The 22,757-nt window shown below is 43.4% G+C and overlaps 1 protein-coding gene across 3 annotated transcripts in view; it reads right to left on the reverse strand.

Annotated features, from left to right (window-relative positions):
• Positions 1 to 19,739, reverse strand: part of DNAH9 (dynein axonemal heavy chain 9) — a 367,496-nt gene extending 347,757 nt beyond the window's left edge. For 2 of the 3 annotated variants that reach the window (XM_053910525.2, XM_053910526.1), the window contains exons 1-5: positions 19,222 to 19,649; positions 9,505 to 9,701; positions 6,371 to 6,529; positions 5,173 to 5,303; positions 648 to 856 (exon numbers count right to left, since the gene is read on the reverse strand). In XM_053910525.2, the coding sequence (XP_053766500.1) occupies positions 648 to 856; positions 5,173 to 5,303; positions 6,371 to 6,529; positions 9,505 to 9,701; positions 19,222 to 19,638 (1,113 nt within the window). In that variant the 5' untranslated portion in view covers positions 19,639 to 19,649. Of the gene's footprint in view, positions 1 to 647; positions 857 to 5,172; positions 5,304 to 6,370; positions 6,530 to 9,504; positions 9,702 to 19,221 lie in introns of all 3 variants that reach the window. The other variant, XM_024564675.4, reaches the window with a different exon arrangement.
• Positions 19,740 to 22,757: the final 3,018 nt, after the last annotated feature.

Below are 22,757 nucleotides of genomic sequence, written 5' to 3' on the forward strand. Positions count from 1 at the left end.
AGTTCTATTCACAGACACACTCCTGGAAGTTTGCACTGCCCTGGTTGGTGCTACCAGAGTCTCTAGGATGGGGGAGCATAAAGCATGTGATCCAAGAGGCTGCTTTTCTGAAGCTGACAGGCACTGAGTTCTCAGTGTGTGCAGGGTACACAAAGCCTTGCCCTGTGTGATTTCATCAGAGCCCCACAATCACCCCGCTGCCCTCTGAGATGGGTCTCTTCTTTTTACCACTGCACAAAGGAAAGTGAGACACAGAGCAGATAAGCAACTTGACCAGGCACACACAGCTAACAAGTGGTGATGCAGGATTTGGCACAGAGATGTCTGACTCCAGAAGCAGCATTCTTAGCCGTTAGGCTTCACTGCTCACTTAATAATAGGCTGAGGGCACAGATCATTAAGGAGGTTGAAATTCACCAATCCTGCCCTTCATCAGACCATGGGTTTTGGGTAGAGGGGAAAGGAAGACTGTATATTGCAGCACTACTGAAAATGTCTTTGTGTTACTGGCTTGATTAGTAAAATAATTTGAGTGGGAGAACCCTGTGGACTGTAATTATTTCCCTGCCCTACACTTGACTCTCCTCTGTGACTCGATGCCAACCAGCCCCCAGGGAGAGGTCACTGGGGGTCCTGGGGCGGCCAACCTGCTGGATGAGAAGGTTGCAGATCTCTTGCAGAAGCACAGTGAGCCGCCCTGGGGAGCAGGACTTGCATGTGGCCCAAATCAGACAGACCACATGGAGCAGAGGTCGTAGCCGTGGCTTCACCTCCGGAAACTCCATGCTCTCTAGGGTTTCCAGGTGGCGGTAGAGTGGCATCAGGTGTGTGTAGATGTCCTTTGACTCCATCAGAGCTGGAAGAAACTGAAGACAGTCACCCTTCCCTGCCTGGAGCTCAGATCCACAGATTTCTTATCCTAAAGAAATTTTAGAATAAGTATGATTCTAAAGTTGGAGCCCTGGGGCCTGTGAAGTAAAGGTCTGAACTTCGTAAACTGAGAGAGCAGAGAGAAGGTTCATCTCCCCAAACTTTCTAGATCTTAAGATAAGATATTAAAATCTGAAGAGCCCTGGACAGCTAAGATAACGGTCTGAGGGGGCTTTCTTATAACATTCCTACATCTGAACTTCTTGGCTCTCCCAGCCCTAGCCTTGCTCTGTGTGGGGAAGATACTTAGTAATTTTTTTGCTGATGACTTTGCTGCTGATATCTCCAAGGCAACACAAAATAGATGACAGAGGACAGATTTCAGGGTCAAAAAGATGTCTTCAAACACCAACCCAGACACTTACCAGTTGTATGACCTTGGGCACTTTTAACCTCTCTGAATCTCAAAAAATAGGATGGACAGTAACTAATTCAAAGAGTTCTTGCCCTGGCTAGTGTAGCTCAGTGGATTGAGCACAGGCTTGTGAACCAAAGGGTTGAGGGTCTGATCGCCTGGGTTGTGGGCCAGGTCCCCAGTAGGGGGCACTCGAGAGATAACCACACACTGATGTTTCTTTCCCTCTCTCCTTCCTTTTCCCTCTCTATAAAAATAAGGAGTTCTTGTGAAGGTCTGAATGTAGTACAAACAGACTCTTCATACATAGCTAGCATAGTGCTGGACTAAAGTGGGCATTCCGGAAAGGGTAATGTCTCTGATGAATATTTGCTAATAAAGAATTTTATTGAGCTCTTATGGAGGAGAAGTTACAGGGAACAGAGAAATAGCACAGCCTGATGATGACAAGGAAAACCAGGAAAATCTCCTACCATTTCCTTTGACATAGCCCAGGAAGGGGAAGTGCGTTTCACCAATCATCTTGTGACAGAGAAGGGAAAGTAGGAAAACCAGTAGCATGGGGTACTAATTCTGCAGGGCAAATTGGAAGGAATGCAGAAGGCCACTGATAAACTGAACAGCAAGGGTGTGTGTACAAAGATGAGTTCTTTTCCAGGTAGAACATCAGGCCCTGTCATATGAGAGCAGATGGCCTTCATTATATTATATGGATAAGGCTCTATGCTCATCCTAAAGGAAGCTCAAAATATACACTATTTAGTAAACAGTTTCAATATGCCAGGCATTGTTCCACCCACTAGACATATAGCCTCTCATAGAAAACCCTCTAAAGTAGCTTTATTACTTCCACTTTATAAGTGAGGTACTTAAGACCTAAGCAACTTGCCTAGGGTCTTCCCATTCATCGTCCAGCCCTGCCTCGCTTAGCGAAAGCAAGATTATCCCAAGTTATTATGTTGAACCCCTAGCTTGATGGTTTTGGGGCTCATGACATGTAAGAATTTGTGGTGTGTACATTTGTATTTTACTCCACAAATGGAGTTGTGGAAAGTAGAATGTGAATCAAATTTTTGAAAGTCAAATGTCATGATAAATTGATTAGAGCAGTGAATCTTAAAATGAGGGATCCGGGAGCAGTGAACCACTGTGTGGGGAGGGGAATGTCAGAATTCAGCAGCCATTCTAATGAGCATGAGCTCTAGATTTCATGGGTGTTGTGAGAAAAGAAGCTGAGCCCAGAGGCCAGAGCAGCTTTCTCTTTATGATACCTATTTTTTTAAAGCAAAACTTTATTTAATCATAATCAAATAAGCACTCCACTGATTTTAAGAGCACAGTGTGTGAGGACTCCCTCATTCAGTCCAGGGTGCAATCCTGGACTGCCTTAGGCTTGCAAGGCAAATAAAGAAAAAGGGATGAACAGAGTTAGGCTCATAACTTTTAAAAACTGTAAATACAAAAGGCCAGTTGCACAAGGCTGCGCAGTAGTTTTCTGGAAAATCTTTAACAACAGGCTCTTCTGAGACAAAATCCTTTATTCATAGCATCTGCCAACTTCTGTTGTGTAAATATTACCAATATTCCCACCATATCTAGTTTAAAGCTACCAACTGGACTTCACTGAGTGTTGGGGAGGACAATTTGAAAAGATTTGCATACAGTGGGCTCTCCAGAGAAACTGCAAGCCAGTTCAAATCTGTTCCAGAGCACCACTGGAGTTCGACACCTGTTCCACCTGCAAAAATCCTGGATGAGCAACCACACTGCACTAATTCAATCCTGCCCCTAGTGGCCAGAGATGAGAACTCCCTAATTAGTCTGTTCTTTCTCTTCAGGATTCGGTTGCTTCCTGTTCCAAGGTTCTTTATTGCCCAATCAATTCCATTTCAGACAACTTTGTTCCAACACCATGGACTACATTCTTTTAACCTCCTTCTTCATTTGTCACTCTTTTCCAATTCATGCCCACTAACCCAGGAATATTTATTTTCCTTTCCCTGTCCTCAGTCCATCAGTGAGCCAATGAAAACCCCTCATATGACTAATAAGAGTAATGCATATAAAATGCCTCTAAAATATTTTTACTTTTCAAAGTAAAAATATTGGACTTTTTTTTGAAAATAAAATATTGAAATATTTTCAAATATTGAAAAGTCCAAAATGTTGGACTTTTCAAAGCCCAACAAATTTCTGACAAGGTCTCTACTCAATTCCTCTAATCAAAATTATTTTCTTCTATTATCCTAATTGAGTTATACATTTCAAGGATTTTTATTTTTACAGTAGTGTTTATCTGGTATTACTATAACTGCTTTTTTCTAATTTCTTTTCATTGCCATTATATACTCTACTGCAAATAAGTTTTTAAAACTGGCATAGGGAACCAAATCTTTTATACAAGTAATAATGTAAATAATCATAGTCTATTAATTTATTAATAATCAACTCATAGCTATAATTCTACTACATGTTTTTTAAATTTCAGAGCCCCAAATTACAGCCATGTGCATACCTCCCTTAAGATATTTATCATGTCTGCATATAATCTATAGTATTACTTAAATTTTCTCTGAACTGACCCTCATTTTAACTTAAATAAAATCATATAAAATGAGAACTTCAAATCACTAACATAAATGGAAAACTGGCATCATCTATCACAAACAGTTACTCTTTCACACATTTTTAAATATGCCTGTCCATACATCCCCCACAATAATCTCTCATACCAACAGTGGTACACATACCAACATTTTTATTGAACTACAAATTGGGAACAACAATCGATTCCTCTGGGGCATGAAATCTCTCAGTGAAGCAATAAAGCGAGGCCTCAAGGGGTGCCTTGTTCCAAGCCAGCTTTATGTGCAGGCAGAGCAGACTCTGTGATAAGATGTCAGGGCCAGAAGGACCTCAAAACCTAACTACTTCTTCCAGTTCTTCTCTGTTATGGAGCCTGTGTCAGAAACTCCACCACTACAACTTTTATTCCTGTAGCTGAGTGGTTTTCAAGCCCCACACCATTTGGAGAAAAAGGTGGGACAAAGAACCAACCAATGTGCTAGGGACACAGGACACTCCCCTCTTTGACAGAGCAAATATATCTTAATTAGTTCTATGTTGTAGGACTGACATAGGAAATTGTCTTTGAAGACAGAGTACTGATAGAGAAAAAAACATTTTGAAATCACTGCTTGGATTGAGTGTAAATCATGTGAAATTGCAAATACTTCTGAAAGCACATTCTGATCTACAATCCTGAAGAGGTAGGAAGAAGTCTGAAAAGAGAAAGGAAATAAGCAAAGTGCACTGTTGAGGGGAAAGGGAGCACTGGAAAAACTTAACTACTTCTAATTATAGACTTTGCTGGCTTTGCAATTTTGACAAGGGCTGATCTTGCCTGATGCTCAGATGGCCAGGAAATTGCAATCCCTTCTGACAGTAGGAATGGAAAAAGCAGAATGGAGCTAGAAATGGAATAAAGACCTCGAGGAGCCAGGGGCAAAGGGGCCTGAATTCCAGAAATGAGAGGTAAAAACATGCATTTGTGTGGTGTGGTATAGTCAGTAAACCACTTCTACCTATATTATATCACAACAGCCCAAAGACGTAGGCAGGAAGTGTGTATGTACCACAACCATGGTGTACACCGGAGCTCAGAGACTGAGGGGACTCTTCCTAGGTCACAAAGTGGTGGAAATGCACACAGAGCACCGGGTAGCTGCCTTCCTGCTTCTAGATTTGGTATTCTTGTCATGCTAGATTGTGTTGGGTTGGAGTGTTATAAGGACTTAAAGCTGCTGAAATCAGAGAGAGAAGATAATTTAGCACTAAATTACAAATTTGAGATAAATGTATTCATGAAAATACTTGCTGCTCCTCACCTGCTACAACATCTCTGAACATGGTTTGGAAAGCTGGGAAGTAGCTGCTCTGAAGCTTCTCCAGGAGCCCCACTAGGCCCCTCACCTTTATTGTCCTGAGTTGATTGTAAATGTATTCCAGATCTTCAGACCTGTAACGCCATGGAGAAGGTGAGTCCAGGTGAATGTCGGGGAACACCAGTCACACAGCGATGACCCCCCCTCAGACAGACAGAGTGGAGGCCTGCCTTAGGGGCTTCCACACAGGCTGGCTCTGGCCCAAGTAGCCGGGGCATCTGTGCCCAGAACAGCAAGGGCAAAGGCCTGAATCGGGAACATGGTTCAAAGGGGCACCTCCAGGAGGTCACAGCAGGGAAAACTGCTGTGAACATCTGGTGGCTCAAAAGCTTGGCAGCTTGAGGTCATTAGCTCTTGCAGGAAGGTTTGGGGTGGGTGAGTGAGGTGTCAGAGCCAGGCTGCTGGAGTAGCGCCCCGCAGTAGGTCAGCAGAATGGTCAGAACTGGGCAGAGGATGGGACATCTCAGCATGGCGGCACCAATGGGGGCTGAAGCCCTACAGGCATGCCTGGTCATGTGATATGGACGCTCCCCACTCAGTGCAAGGACAGGGACATCTGCTTCAAACATCTATCTCCTTTTGAGAAAAGCTTAATCAGCAAACTAATAAATAGGAGCAAGGAAATGGGGAGCCAGAGGGGGAATCAGCAGGAGCAATAATTAGGCCTGTCTGGAAGTCTGTGGAGCTGGGACACAGAGGCTGATGGGCTTTCAAGCGCTGCAGATGACTGGCTGGGACCAAGGAGAGGCTTTTCTGCAGCCTACTGTCAAAACCCTCTTTTTCTTCAGCGTCTTACAAAAAGTGTGTGTGTGTGTAGCCTTGACTGTCAAAGGAGAAGGGAGTAGGCAAGTAAGAAAAATATATAAAAGAGAACTAATTAATTTTACATGTACTTGAAAGAGCCTTTGAAGAAATGTCAGACGATATACTGACTGTAGCCCAGGAAGGAGGGGCAACCACTGAATCCTAGGGAAAGGGTGCCTCTTCCAGAGCATAGGAAAACTGTATAGACCCAAATGGCACAGAGCTGTCTGCTCTAGGGGACAAGAGAAATGCCTGGAGGTGTGACCAGACTCATGGGTGACTCTCCCAAGCCATGACCCTCTGTAAGACAGCTGCCAAGGTCTGAGCATGTGCCTACCTGCTCTTCCAGAACTCCAACTCCACCTTAGGGGTGGGATTTTCCCCTTGTAGGAGCGGCTGGGAAGACTCCTTGTTGAGGACCAGCTGTACTTGGTGGCTCCACTGGATCACTGCAGACTCAATGGCATAAATGACAGACTTATCTGTGGAATCCAAGCTGTGAAAAACACAACAAATCTCTTGAAACATTGGAAATAACTTAACTCTGGGTGCCCCCCAAACCGAATCCCAAATTTTTAAAAGAATAGGTGGGAAATTCCATCTAATCCAGGCATTCTTTGAAAAAAAAATTTTAAATCTCCACCTGAGGGAATTTTTTCATTGCTTTAGAGAAAGAGGAAGGGAGAGAGAGAAACATTGACTGGTTGCTTCCCATACACACCTGGACCAGGGATCAAACCCACAACCTACGTATATTCCCTGACCAGGAATTGAACCCACACCCTTTGGTGATAGGATGATACTCCAACCAACTGAGCGATGCTGGCCAGAGCTAGTCCTGTCATTCTTAACTTTTATTGGACAGTAGACTGATGAGTAGTCTATTCAAAGTATAGATCCTCCCCAGACAAAATGCTTATGCATGCATGCATACACAATTACTCAAAACAGCATTCACCAATATTCTGAAGCCTCATTTAAGAATTACGAATTCTGTGAAGTCTTTCTGTCAATGCAGATATATACAAGACAGGAAACATTTGCACACCCACCCAGACCTTCCTTGAATCCCACTAATGTCAGTAATCTCTCAGCTTGACAAAGCAGTGCATTCCTCAGCAGATGGGCTCTCCCTGGGAGAAAATGTGTCTCTACATGGGAGCCCATCTACCTACCTGTGATTTCCTCATGTTGGTCTTAGTTCAGACCTCTGCATCAAGAGGAAATTGGTTACTTCCTTCTCCCCACAGCAAATCATCAGTCATCTGATCACCAATGTTAACTTCACTCTGTCCTTGCTTTTCTGGGAAAGAATGGAACTCCCAAGCATTCTACCTCATCTATATTTTTAATAAACAAACAAACCAGGAATATTTTAGAAGGACTTAAAAATGAAAAATATATTTTGATTTGCCTTTTCATTAAGTTCTAAATAAAAATTGTTTATGCCAAGAACTCAACACAAATGACAAGGAAAAGGAGTCTATCATTCACATTTTCATACCAGGAAACCACCTTCGCTTAATTTAATCACAAGTGATTACAGAAGGTATGAAAGGGAGAAGATGCTCACCTTCCTGAAATATGATCCAGCCTTTTGGGAAATTATCAAGTTCGAACAAAGTGTGATAAACTCAGTAATGATTATATACACAGACACTGAATATTATGTTAGAATATAAAAGGAACAGAAAAATGGTAATTTGTATTTATTTATTGTGAAATTGAATATTTTTATGAAACTAAAATAACTTTTCCATTTAACTGGCAAATTGCTTCAAATTATATTGATATATATAGCAAATTATTTCCAATAGCAAAAGCTCATTATAAAGTACATTGCCATCCCATGAATTACTTATTCTTCAGATCAAATCATGGGCCCTGAACATACAAAAATAACAGTAATGCATTGGGAAACTCCTGGCATTAGGGCAGTCTGAGCCCATGTAGGAAGATGTAGGAAGATGCCTGTTGCCACAGACACATAAAGATGCTGGGTTGTCTCAGGCGCCTGCAGCCAGGTGGCATTTGGGCATTTGTCCAACTTGTTGGATGGAGGTCATCCACTTGGAAGTCGCCCACTTCAGCTTTCATTATGACCTCCTTCCCTCAGATTATCCTTAAAGGTGCACGTCTAAGTGCATCTTGGATATCAGCAGGCCTTGCATTTTGACTCTTGGCCCATTCCCAATCTCAAGTCTCTCCAGTTTGGTCATAATAGTTAGCTACCATTCAGTAAGCATCACCATATGCTTTGTGCTGTCCTAAGAGCTTTTCAGATACCATCTCACAAGGACCCCGAGTGAGAGGTAGGTGCTAAGGCCACCTGCATTTTATAAGCGAGAAGAAAACAGAGTCTGGGAGAGATTAAATGACTGCTTACACATGACCTGTTAGCATGTGGTGGAGCCTGGAGTAAAAGCTGCGATCCAGAGCTCTGCACTAAGTTCTGTGTGACCTTGCCTCATAGCCTTCCCATTTTATTCCAGACACTCAAGGAAATGATAGAGATAGTGGATTCTGCCATGGTTCTCCACCCATCCATGTTACTGTGTTTACCCCCAAAAAACATTTTAATATTAGACTCTAAGACATCAAAAAAGATGACTTTCTTAGTACTACCAACAATGGTTTTAAGTGAAACTGACATGAGTATTTTTATTTTGTTGAACCAGCAAGTGAAATTCTTTTCTGTGTTTGAGTAATCCCCTGTACCTAAGTATCTTGTTTGGAGCTCCCCCTTCCAAAAAAAAAATGCTGGGTAGGATATAACAAACTATATCATTTAGATACTTAGCCTGGCTTGAAAGAAGAATAAAAATACCTCATTTTATGAGGGACACAGACAAAGATAGCTTGTGGCTGGAATGGTGAGTGGAAGCTGATGGCAGACATAATTCCTAAAGGAGAAGAGGCTCGGGTTTTAATGCCTTCTTGGGCACAGGAGTCATGGACTTCAAGCTCTAACAAAGCCAGATCTGTTTCTATTTGGAAAAAAAAATCCCCAGGACCTGGAAAAAGTCTCCAGCCACTGGGGGAGGAGGGTCTGGAACTGTACCAAGAGCCACCAGAGTGAGTTCTATGGCATTATGTGCTGGGTAAATGCTGGGAAGTGGTGTGGCTGTCTCCCAGACTGGACCTGGGCATTTGCCAATGATGAGACACTGTCCTGATAAGCAAAACACTGAAATCAGTGTGGCTGCTCTCATCCCTGACATAATTCTGGGCGGAAAAGAGGCCATGATGCTGTGGTAGCCTGAAAAGACTTCAGGCAGGGGGACTGGGACAAGGGTAGCAATCAGCACAAAACATACAGACTGAGGATGTTGGCAAACAGCAGAAGTGGGCTTGTGTGTGGCACAAGGACATGTACAAAGTCAGGAATAGAAAAGTCATAAGGAAAACATTCAGATAAACCAATTTCTCCCATATCACAGAGACCCATGTGGCCAGGCTGGCGGTACTTACACGGTCTCACTTTCAGAATCCCAAAATGCCATTTTTTCTGAGCCTGCTGGAAGAGGCAGCAAAGTCTTCCCCCTCCTGTGCTCAAGGATAACCATGAGGTCACACTGGAGGCTGTGGGCATGCTGCTGGACATCTTGATACACCACAGGGGTCCAGTCTAGGTGATTCTTCTCATTGGCCAAGATGGGGATAACAACCTGGAAGAAAGGTGCACAAGGAAGAAAGGCAGGTGTTCTACTTCTGAACACTTACAGAAAGACTATTCTGAGAAAGGCCCAGAGGACTATACATAATGTTTTACAAGTCACTGTGCTGTAAGGCCTAATATTAAGAAGCAACATTAAGTTGTGCCTTGACATCTGATAAAATCAGGAGAGCCTTGGAGAGCCTATCACAAGCTTCCTTCCCTCTTATTTCCTACACATAAGGTCCATTGTTCAAACAGTCCTCCTTATCAAGGAGACCAGGCATAACTGCTGCTTATTCCAGAGGAGTGGACTATAGGTCCCTGTCAGCCAGTGGAGTTATTCAAACAAGCCAATTTCATCCTCCCACAAGATGCAGTGGAGACCACACACTCTTGATACTACAAAGCTTGCCTTCCACAGCCCCTGTTTTTTCACTCTGTTCCCAAGGGCAGCCCCAGGTGGCCCTGTGTGGCATGGTGTCCTCCTCCTTTGGGCTATGAGTGTATGTGACTGTTCAATTGCTGTCAGTCTCATTTGCCCTATATTCTGTAGTTAGCCATACCCATAACCCTAGGGCAGGAATCCCTCCCTAATCAACAGGGTGAATAAGAGGTGATTAAAACATACACAAAGGCCAGAGGCAAAACATAGCACAAGTAAAGGTGAAGATGACCCTCTGTCTCTAGGGGGTGTGATGTGGCATCTAAAAAACGTAAAGCAAAGTTGAGCATCTTGCAGCTCTCTGTAGGGTGAACATTAGTTAGTTTTGGACACTGAACATAGTTCCTCTTCCTTCAGTACCCATATCCAGATCCAGAGGTGAACATTGTGAATAAATATGAACCAATGAGTCAGACCAAAGTCTCTTATCTGAATTTTTGGAGAAGCATTCTCTTCCTTATGAGTGTAGAGCTACTAGTGGCCAACTTGCTCCCACAAGGAGCCAATATGGAGAGGAGGGATTTTACACGTGGAGCAAGACCAAGGCCTATGATCCTTTGAGCTCCTGCTGTTGAACTTTTTGAGCTAGTTCAAATTGAGTTTTCTATCACTAGCAACTTAAACAGTTGTAATTAATACAACTCACTAGGAAACTGCCTGTCAAATGCTCACAACTAATATAAAGGGAGGACTATAAAGAAAAAGAGAAAATCCAGTAATGTGATAAGGGACTGTTAAATAAATAATGAAAAGGAAATATGCATTTATATGGTTGGTTGGGCTCTATATTTGACTAACAACTCTGTGTGGCTATAAAATAGAATACCTGGACCTAACATGTGAAATTCAAGAGGGTGATCCTTCTTGCCTGGTCTGTCTGAAAACAATCACTGAACTGAGAACTTACAATCACAGGTGAATGGAGAGTTCCAAGAAATAAAATGTCACAAGTTGAGCTCAACTCACATTCATGTTAAGAAAGGACCCTTTGGACCTAGGGCAGAAATGATAAACAAGAGAGGGAGAGAGTATAAAAAGGAATTTTCCTAAGATCTTAAAGGGAGGCAATGCATCTAATTGTTTACATACAAGCGGTCCTCCCTTGGATCTGGCATATAGGAAGCACTCAATAGACGTTCATAAAAGAAAGTTTGCTGTCTGAAGAAAAAGGGTAGGTGGGCTTGGGTTGGACTTTGGAGGGCTTTCAGTGGTAGGAAGATAGTGAATGTGAACTCTATGAAATTAAAAGCCACTCATTCCCTTATTCAGTGAATGTTTATGGAGCATCTACTATGTGCTAGTACTGTTCTAGGTGCTGGGAAGGTACACCGGTGAACAACACATACAGAGATTACTAACCTCGTAAAGTTTATATTCTAGTGGAGAAAGAGTCAATGAACAAGAGCTATGGGGGGAAAGAGCAGATGAGAATCAGAAATATGGGGTGGAGGGGTTGCGATTGTGAATGGAGTGATTGGTGCAGGCATCATTGAGGTGACATTTGAACGAAGACTGGGGAGGACTGGGAAAGTGCTGTATATATTGTTGAGGGAAGTGTATGTATTGTGGTTAGAAGGAACAGACAGTGAAAAGGCCCTAAGGTGGGAGTATGCCTAGTTTGAGCAAGGAGCTGTGTAGAGGGCAGTGAAGCCAAAAGAGGGTGAGTAACAGGAGTAGGGGTAAGTAAATGGGGTCAAATTACATGCAGCCCTGCCTGTAGAATTTTGACTTTTACTCTCAGAGAAATGGAAATCATTAAAGGGTTTTGAGCAAGGGAGTGACATAGTAGGATCACTCTGGGTGCTGCGTTGAGCACAGACTGTAGGGGGAAAAGTGGAAAAAGATCAGTTAGCAAGTTATTATTATTATACAGAAAACAGTGGCTTGGCACAGGAGGGAGTAGGGGAGACAGTAAGAAAAGGTCTGATTCTACATAAACGTGGAAGGCTCAGCTTACGTGATTTTTTAATGGATTAGTTGTGGGATTGTGAGGAAAAAAACAAAACAAAACAGGCATCAGGATGACTCCAAGTTTGGGACTTGAGCAACAGGAAGAATGGAGCTGCCATTAACTGATGTGGGAAGACAAGAGTGGAGTCAATTCTTGAGGGACATTCAGGAATATGCCTTCGGACACATTAGAATTTTATATATCTATTGGACTTCTGACTGTGGACACAGAGTAGTCAGCTGGCTTTGGCATTTGGGAGTTCAGAGGAGCAGCGAAGGCTGGTGATGACAAAGTTGGGAGGCACCAGATACAGATGGTTTGTAAAACTCTAAAATTGAATGAGCACCCTGAAGGAATTAAGCAGAAAAGATGTCTAAGGAATAAGTTCTGGGGCCCTCCCATTTTAAGAAGTTGAAAGAAGAGGGGGTATCTCCTATGGAAACTAAGAAGGAATGGCCGGGGGGACAGGAGGAAACCAGAAGACTAGTGTCCTGGAAGCTAAGTGAAGAAAGTTCTTCCAGAAGTAGAAGCTAGTCAGGAGCTGGGTGGAATCCTGCTCACTCACAGGTCAAGCAGGGAAAACACTGAGAGTGGAGGTGGGCAGTGACATGCAGAGGTTCCTTAAGTTCCCTCCCGTGCAGTCTGAGGGTAAATGCCTGACAAATAAGTCTAAGATAAAACAGGAAAAGAATGGGACCCAGCAGGGACAGACACACATGCTAGACATTTTGCTGTAAAGGGACCGTAGAGATGGGATGATAGATGATGGGAGGAATGAGGATTTTGTTTGGCTGGATTTATTTAGTGGAGAGGGAAAAAATAAGAATGTAGGAGAGGGGGAGGATTGCTGGTGCTACCTCCTCAAGATGAGAATGGGAGGATTCAGAGCACAAGTAGCAGTTTTGGTTTTAAGGCTGGCATCAGATGACAGCAGGCAGTCCATCTCAGCAACAGAAGGAAAGGCAGTGGACATGCCTACAGATAGTGGCATATAGGGTAGGTATAAGAGTTTGTAGAAACTTCATTGTGTCCATTTTTTAAAACCAAGAAAGAAGCAAGAGCATCACAGAGTAAGGTTGAGAGAAGAGATTTTGGCCATGCAGCCAAGCACCCCAGGGAGAACTGGATTTAGGCAGAGCAAGGAGACAAGGATGGGTCAGGAGAGTGAGGAAGCTTTTAAGTGGGATACAGAGTGACAGTAATTCCTATCTTTTATGGATTACCTATAACATAACTCTATTCCAGCTGTCCTAGTATATTACTACTAAGTTTCATGAGAACCCTACAGGGTAGTTTGACCCTGATGGAGGTGAGCTAACCTGCTCACATCACACTGATGAATTTGACAGAACCAATTGTTTATTCTTTTAATATATCAGCATTTTTTGATGTTTATTCCTTCTATTTAGCCATATCCTTCCAGATTGAAACACCCAAACAGAAAATTATGTTCAGAGAAAAAGCACTTAGCTGGATAATAGAGCAAATTATTATAACATATTCCCAATACTATTTACCCTATTTTTTTTAACTTAGTCCTCTTTTCTTTTCTTTTTTTTAATATATTTATTGATTATGCTATTACAGTTGTCCCATTTCCCCCCCCCCACTCCACTCCATCCTGCCCACCCGCCTCCCTCCCACATTCCCCCCCTATAGTTCATGTCCATAGGTCATACTTATAAGTTCTTTGGCTTCTACATTTCCTACACTATTTTTACCCTCCCCCTGTCTATTTTCCACCTATCATCTATGCTACTTATTTTCTGTACCTTCCCCCCCCTCCCCCTCCCACTCCCTTAATGACAACCCTCATGTTCTAGTTGTTTGCCTAGTTTGCTCTTGTTTTTGTTTTATGTGTGGCCGTTAATAACTGTGAGTTTGCTGTCATTTTTACTGTTCCTATTTTTGATCTTCTTTTTCTTAGGTAACTCCCTTTAACATTTCATATAATAAGGGCTTGGTGATGATGAACTTCTTTAACTTGACCTTATCTGAGAAGCACTTTATCTTCCCTTCCATTCTAAGTGATAGCTTTGCTGGATACAGTAATCTTGGATGTAGGTCCTTGCCTTTAATCTTGGGTAATGTAATTATGATGTGCCTTGGCGTGTTCCTCCTTGGGTCCAGCTTCTTTGGGACTCTCTGAGCTTCCTGGACTTCCCGGAAGTCTATTTCCTTTGCCAGATGAGGGAAGTTCTCCTTCATTATTTGTTCAAATAAGTTTTCAATTTTTTGTTCTTCCTCTTCTCCTTCTGGCACCCCTATAATTCGGATGTTGGAATGTTTCAAGGCGTCCGGGAGGTTCCTAAGCCTCTCCTCATTTTTCCAAGTTCTTGTTTCTTCATTCTTTTCTAGTTGGATGTTTGTTTCTTCCTTCTGGTCCACACCATTGATTTGAGTCCCAGTTTCCTCCTCATCACTATTGGTTCCCTGTACATTTTCCTTTGTTTCTCTTAGCATAGGCTTCATTTTTTCATCTGTTTTTCGAATAGATTCAACCAAGTCTGTGAGCATATTGATAACCAGTGCTTTGAACTGTGCATCCGATAGGTTGGCTATCTCTTCCTCGCTTAGTTGTATTTTTTCTGGAGCTTTGAAGTGTTCTGTCATTTGGGCCATTTTTTTTTTTTTTTGTCTTGGCACGTCTGTTACTTTAAGGGGAGGAGCCTTAGGTGTTCACCAGGGCGGGTAATGCTGGTTGCTGCGCTGTGACGCTGTACCTGGGGGAGGGGCCGAGTGGGAGCAATGGCGCCCGCCTCACTCTCCTCCGGCTTTCAATCTTTCACTCTGCTATCCACAATCAAACTGGGCCACTCTGGTGCTGGTTCCCGAGTAAGTGGGCCTGTGCACACTCTAGGCCCCTGTGGGTCTCTCCAAGGACCTCTCCTGTGAGGCTGGTAGTCTCTCCTGCTGCTGCCCCAACCCCCACGGGCATTTTCAATCAGAGGTTTGAGGCTTTATTTCCCTGAGCTGGAGCCCTGGGTTATGCGGTCTGCTTCGCTCCCCGCCCTTCGTCTGGTTTATCTGTGGGCGAATGTGGTGCCGCGGGGTGCTGCCCGCTGCTCTGCCTGCCCCGTTCTCTGCCACTCTGAGTCCGGCCCTCTGGGTTTATCTGTGCAAATGTGGGGCCGCAGGGTCTGCTAGTGCTCAGACTGCCTGCGCCATTTGTCCCACACTCCGCCAGTCTCAGTCCCACCACAGCCACTCGAGTCCTCTCCACCCCGGTGCCCGTCTCCGCCCCTCCTACCAGTCTGGATGAATGTTTATTTTCTATTTCCTTGGTGTTGGTCCCCCTTGTTGTTCGATTCTCTGTCAGTTCTGGTTGTGCAAGGAGGCGCAGTGTGTCTACCTACGCCGCCATCTTGGTTCTCCCTCTTTTCTTTTTTTAAATTTTATTTTTCAATTACAGTTTACATTCACTATAACTTTGTATTAGTTTCAGGTATTTGGCATAGTGGTTAGACAACCCTATACTTTACAAAGTGATCCTCCTGATATCTACAGTCCCCATCTGGCCTCATACATAGTATTACAATACCATTGATTATATTCTCTATGCTGTACCGTATATCTCCACAACTATTTTGTAACCACCAGTTTGTGCTTCTTAATCTCTTCACCTTTTTCACCCCTCCCCCTCCAGCAACCATCAGTCTGTTCTCAGTATCTATGAGTCTGTTTCAGTTTTGCTTATGACAGAACCAGCATTTGAACCCAGGTCCATCACACCCCAAATCCCAGGCTCCCTCTACAAAACATAGGACTTCAAAAGAGCATTCAAGTTTCAGAGCTCTAGGATAGATAAGCTGGCAGCAGTGAGTAAAGTGACTGGGAAAGGACTTTCTACTTTGGTCAACATCATGCTTTATGCACTGCCCTCCCCCCCCCACATACCCCCACATAAAGCAGAAGAATACTTCTCTCAGCCAGGTGGGATTTTTTGGTTTAGTGATACTGAATGAAGAGGTGGAAGGACAAGGGGATTGATCCACGGTACAGAGAAGAGAGAAGACAGAAGGGGAGGGACGGGCTTCTGGGCTGGGGGTGAGCAGAGTTATCAGCAGGCACTGGATCACCTCCAGGGAATATGAAAGAAGATGGGAGGAGGGTAGTTGAACAGCTTAAGAATCACTGCTGGAGTTTTGAGAAATGAAAGTAAAGGCCTGGATGTATTTTAAAAATAATTTTATTTAGATTTTTCAATAGATAACACATTTACATGGTATAAATTTTAGAAGTATAAAAGCTTTTACAGTGGAAAGTCTTACCCTGGTACCTCAGACACCCAGCTTCCCTTGTGGATTACTCTGTCAATGAATGTCCTCCCTCCCCCCTTCCTTCCTTCCTTCCTTCCTTCCTTCCTTCCTTCTCTCCCTTATTCTCCTTACCTCCCTTCTCCTGCCTCTACTCTTCCTTTATTTCCCTCTCTCCTTTCTTTTTATCAGAAACGGTAACATACAATTCACAAAATTCTGCACCTTTAAAAAGTTATCTTAAATTGCAGCATAATCCACAATAGTCAAGAGGTAAAAAAACCTAAATGTACATCCACAGATGAATTGAAAAAGAAAATGTGGTGTGTGTGTATGTACACACACATACTATCTATCTATCTATCTATCTATCTATCTATACACATTTCAGCCTTAAAAAGGGAGGAAATTCTGTCATATGCTACAATATGGATGAACTTTGAGGACATTATGTGAAGTGAAATACCCGGTCACGGAAAGAAAATACTACATGATTCCACTTATATGAGATGTCTGAAGTGATCAAGTTCATAGAGACAAAGTAGAATGATGGTTGCCAGGGACAGGAGGGAGGAAGAGGCAGATAAATTGTTGTTTAGTGGGTGTAGAGTTTCACTCATGCAAAAGACGGGGGGGGGGGGGTCCGAGGATTTGTTGCACAATTATTGCATGGGATTGACAATATGAGGGGGGGCCCAAGAAAGCTGGAATTTATTTATAAAAAGACATGTACTTATTCTTACATGTTTAAACTGCAGTCACCTTCAAAGTATTCTCCATTTGATGCAATACACCTATCAAGATGTTTTTTCCACTGCTCAAAACAGTTTTTGAACTCGTCTATTTTGATGCCTTTTAGTGTTCCTGCCATTTTTTTGTTTCACTTCTTCCACATCAGCAGAACATTTCCCATTGAGGGCTTTTTTTCATCAGGGGAAACAAAAAAATAGAAACTTGGGGCAAGATCAGGTAAATAGGGAGGCGGGGAACAGGGATCATGCTGTTTTTGGTCAATGTGAGCAGGTGCCCTTATAAATCGTCCATGTGAAATGGGTAAAAGCGTTCTCAAAAAAATTCATTGAAGCTAGAAAAAAATTCATTGAAGCTGAACAATGCCAGCTGGTGCATTGATGCAGATGGGTTCCTAGAACACTCACCTAGTAGGGGAAGCCTGTACTGCAAGGGGCCCATCCTCCAGAAGATAATTCTCTTTCGGGGGGGCCTCCCTCGTATTGTACTCTTCACTTGGAAAATGTTGGGAGAGTGAATTTTATCTTAGGTGTTTATCTTAAGGACTGTTTCATACCAATCATTCCTTTTAATTATAGATAGACCTTACTTCATTCACCCAGTGGCCTAGTGATGAACATTTAGTTTATTTCCAATCTTTTTTAAGGCAGCAAAGTTCTTGAACATGTCAGGGTTTGGATTACTTTAAAATTGCTTTTGCTTGCTGGGCTACATTTCTTTGACTATGACACAAAACTGAGATGTAACTACTGTCTCCCACATACATGAGGTATAGTTCCATCTCAGAATCTTTGCTCAATCTGCTCCCCATTCCTGAAAGTTACCTTGCTCTCTCTTTTTCCTAGTTCTTCTTGTTTGTTCAGGAGCCATTTCAACACTTGAGGCTAAGCATGGTTCTCACAACACACAAGTATCTCCCCATCATTCACAAGGGGATTTGATCCAAGCTTGGACTTCTGCAGGGATGTTGTTCAGACAGTGCAGAGCAGCAAAACCATTCTGGTTGTTAAAATACTGAATTACTTTCATATCTACTGAGAAACCTAGCTTTCATGGGCTCCCTGAGAGCTTGTGTCATCCCAGACCCGTCCTGGAAATTCTCTCCTCCCACTGCTTCCTACTAAAGCAACCAAAGGGGCTTAACATCTGACTTAGTGGAGAGCCTCCAGGACCCGAGCCCAGCTGGGGTCAATTTGCCTCCACCCCAGTCAGACTACTTTTAAGTTTTTTAAGTCTATGATTAATTTGATGGGTAAGATCTTGTCTTTATTTCTTTGATATTCCCCATAGCACCTGTCACATGAAACATCATTTAGCTAGTACTCTGTAAATACTATCTCATAATCTGCAAGATCCAGGACAACAAGCGCCAAGAAGCACACACATTCAACTTGCGGGGAAGTGTACTCCCAATCCAGAAAGGTCTAAACATCCCAGCAATCTCTCCTGAGTACCCTCTCATAAATCTCTTTGCTCTCTCAGCTCTGCTGTGGGGCCACCAAAGCATTCCAAAATCCACACCTCCGGAGACCCTCCTCCCTGAGCGCCAGGCAGGCCCCTCCCAGTGCCTGTTGGAGGTTTCGAACTGGATACCTCAATTTATCTGGGCACAGGACTGATCTTTGGTTCATGGTTGTGGGATGAATGAGATGATAATCAAAACCAAACCATCTATCCCTTTTAACCCTTCTGCAGAAGCAAACACTGTTTATAGCCTCAGTGACCCAACAGAAATGCCCTTTTGTTCACCACTTCTGATCTTCCCCGGTGCCATTTTGAAGAGATTAAGATACATAGCCTTAAAAAAAGGTCAGGCCCAGGAACTCTTAGGACTCTGGCCTCCCCCTGACTCTTGCTGGAACCCTGCCAAGTCCTAGACCTCTCACAATTCCACTCTGACCGGGCCCTTACTTAGATTTCTCCAGCTCGCCTCTCAGATGTCCATCCCAGGGTCTAGTTTTCCGTCCAGCTCCGCCCCCACCTATCCCCTTTTCTTAGGGATTCAAACTCCGCTAGGAGTCTGGGCTCTCCTATGGCTCCGCCCCTTCCCGATGGCCCCGCCTCCGCCCTGTAGGTCCGCCCCTCCCCCTCACGAGCGGCAAGCAGCGCGGGGTCACCTACCCACCCTCACCTCTGAGAACAGCGCGGCCAGGTACTCCAGAGGCGCCGGGGGCAGGTCCCCGCAAAGCATCGCGCCACGGAGGCTATGGGGCCCGGGCGGCTCGGACCTGGTGCGCAGGAAAAAAAGCCCCTTCGCGTGGGGGAGGTTGAACTCGGGACCCACGTCCATCCCCGGCCTCAACGCCAGGCCTCCGGTCCTGGGCCGCACCACCAGCAGCTGCCGCGGCCCCTCCGCTGCATCGCGGCCCAGGAAGGCGTGGAGCAGCTGCTCCGCCTCGGCCGTGCCGGCGCAGCGCTCCCAGGCGCCCGCAGCCGGCCGCAGGCTCTGGGCCACGTAGGACCCCAAGAGTCGCAGGCGCGGGTCCCCGCCGGGCTCCTGGTCCGCGTTCTCTTCAGGCAGCACCGCCAGCTCCTCCGCGCTCGGCATCCCGCGCTAACTCAGGCTGCAGCGGTTTCCCTAGCGACGGGGACGCGGCCAAGACTCCCTCCTCTGCTCCCTTCCTATTGGGCACATGACTCCTGGCCCCTCCCCTTGCTGTCTAATAAGGTAGGAGAGGGATGGCAGGGGAAGGGGTGGTATCGCGTCGCTGTTGCTAAGACACGAGCCGACGCTCCTATTTAGTGAATGGTCTCTTGGACTGGAGGTGCTCTGGGTGATTGTCTTGGTCAATGGTTTATTGATGCGGTGTGTGGAGGGGAGGTCAAGGATATAATTGCCGTTAAGGATCCTGCTGGCTAGGGTCAGATTAAATTCTTTAGAGGTCTCCAGGCACTGAAAATATTATAGCTCTCCCACCTATTTTCCAAATGTGTAATTCAAACTTTAAAACAATGTCAAATCATAAAATAGATATAAGGGAATTCAACGAAGTTTTTATTTCTTGGTGACAAATACTTAAAAACAGTGCTTATGTAGCTTTTTAACATTTGAAATGTACTGGTATGACTGAAGAACTGGATTTTTAAATTTAATTTTAATTTCTATCAGTAGCTATCATATTGAACACCTCAGCTTCAGTATTTTAATATAAATTACAAAAACAATACATTCTTAGTTTCTACCTTTGTCTTGCCTCAAGTGTGTGGACTCAAACTCTGAGATCACTTGGAGTTCCATGAGTATGGCCACATTAGCTCTTAGCAAAGCAGCAGTAACATGTCGGACATTCAGAGCCTTCCCATCCTGCCCAGAGGTCTGGGCCTTGTCTTCAAAAAGGGCTAAAATGAAGAACCTTTCCTGACCTCAGAAATGAGCATTTCTCACCCGCCGAGCCCTTCTCCACAACGAGGATGTAGATAGCTTGGCCCTTTTACATGCATGTAAGGTGTGAATGGGACAAGGAAACGGACAACATGAGCAGCCTGAGGATGTCAGGTCTGGAAGGAGCTCCCTTCTGCCCTGCTACACTGCTTTTAGTCACCAACCAGACACTGCAGAGTTTCTGGGTAAAAAATAACATGTAATATGGCCTTCAGAGCAATATTAACAGCATAAGCACTTGTCAAAGGCAGCTCAGCTAACAAGAGCCACTCAGAAAAAGCCAGTAGCTGGAATGTAAAAATGACTGATTTTACAATAACTGGGGATTGAGAGGGGCTATGGTGAAAATGTCCACATTAGAAAATGAATTCTTATGTTTGTATGCTGTTTTATCATTGCTAGATTAAACAGTAGGCAGACCAAGTACAAGTAAAGGGACAAAGCAGAAACACTAAAACAATTTTTAAGATGGATTTGATCATTGGCACATCAACGAAAGCATCAGGAAAAAATAGAAAAGTTGGTTGCTTCTTACACATTCACTTTTTTAGAGATTTTTCTTTGCACATAGGAAGACATTGTTGCCATTTTAAGGCTTAGGACCTCCAAATGCATCGACCCTGCTCATGTTTTGTACAATATATAGAGTGAATTCAGGGCCTTTAAGTTCCTGCACACCTTGCAAATAAATTTTCTACCATCTCCACAATGGCCTGTTTTGCCCTGAATTTTCTTTGTTCCTTTGCTCTAATTTACATAAAAATAGAAACACAGGAGCCTGTGAAGATGATGAAGATGTCTGGCTGAGTGAAGGCTTCTGAACACTGGCAATCCCACCTTTTGCTTTTTCCCCTCCAACATCACACCTTAATCTCCTTCTTGGTGTGGGGTGGGGGCATCCATGTGGGATTTATTGAAAATAATTGACAGTCATTATAAACAGCTATTATAAATGATTTTTATAATTATAAACAAATATTATATAATACTTATTGTATAATTATGGTAAAAAATAAAATGTGTTTTAGTTATTTATTTCTGTGTAACAAATTACTTCCAAAGTTATAAGCTTAAAATAGCAATAGACATTTATCTCATATGGTTTATAGTGGGTCAGAAATTTAGGAGCAGTTTACCTGGGTGATTCTGGCTCAGGATCTCTTATAATGTTTCAGACAGGGTGTCATCAGGGACTACATCACCTGAAGGCTTGACTGGGGCTGGAGGAGCCACTTCCAGGATGGCTTGCTCACCTGGTGGATGAGTCACTGTTGGCTGTTGGCAGCAGGCCTCAGTTTCTCAGCAGGTGGAGCTCTCCATTGGCTACTTGAACATTTGAATAACACTATGACTGCCTTTCCCTAGACCAAGTGACTTAACAGAGAGCAAGACAGAAGCCATAATATCTCTACAACCTAGCTTTGGAAGTCACACAGTCATTTCATAATAATCCTATTAGTTACAGAGGTCCACCTATTCATTGTGAAAGAAAACTACACCAGGGTGTGCCTACCATGGAATGAGAATCATTGGGTGCCATCTCAAAGGCCGGGCACTTACTACAAAAGGTGTTAAGGGAGATATTGAATTTTTGCAATTGTTCAAATGAAATAATTTCCTTTTTTAAAAAAATTAGAAACTTTAACTCATTTCCTAGAGCATAACATTTTTTATATCAGGTTATTTTTTTGATTGAAATGGCTATGCATAATTTCTATTCAACACTTTTTAATAATGGTCTCTTTAAATTATGGATGGTCATCGTTGACAAGAAAATTGTTCACCCAACCAAATACTGCAAAACTTAACACCTTTTACAAACATTCAAAAATTAATAGTTGACATTATATTTATAGAATCTAACAGCTCTTCTTCTCCCTTGACAAATGTTATGTTGAAATTTCTGTGATGCTGCTAGTGGGCATTGAATATAAGCCAACCTTTTCTATATCAAATATTTCAAAATAATGATGAAGTTTTAATTCAAAGAATCTGCATGTGTTGTTATAGTAGTCTTCCAGCAGCCATCTTGGATGCCAGTAAATGAGACATTGGACACAAATGGGCAGATGTATTGGATGCATGTACAGAAGGAGAGCCTAGGCTGCTTGGGGCTCCAGCCAGGAGACATGTGTAAGGATATTGCTTTTGCATTGCTCACAGGAATACAATCACGGGAAACAAACCAAGTGTTCATCAATGATAGAATGGGTAAATAAATTGTGATGTATACCATTCATAGAATGCAATACAGCAGTGAAAATGGACTACAACTGTGTATCAAC

This window comes from Desmodus rotundus, chromosome 9 (genome assembly GCF_022682495.2).
Source record: "Desmodus rotundus isolate HL8 chromosome 9, HLdesRot8A.1, whole genome shotgun sequence".
Lineage (NCBI taxonomy): Eukaryota > Metazoa > Chordata > Mammalia > Chiroptera > Phyllostomidae > Desmodus > Desmodus rotundus.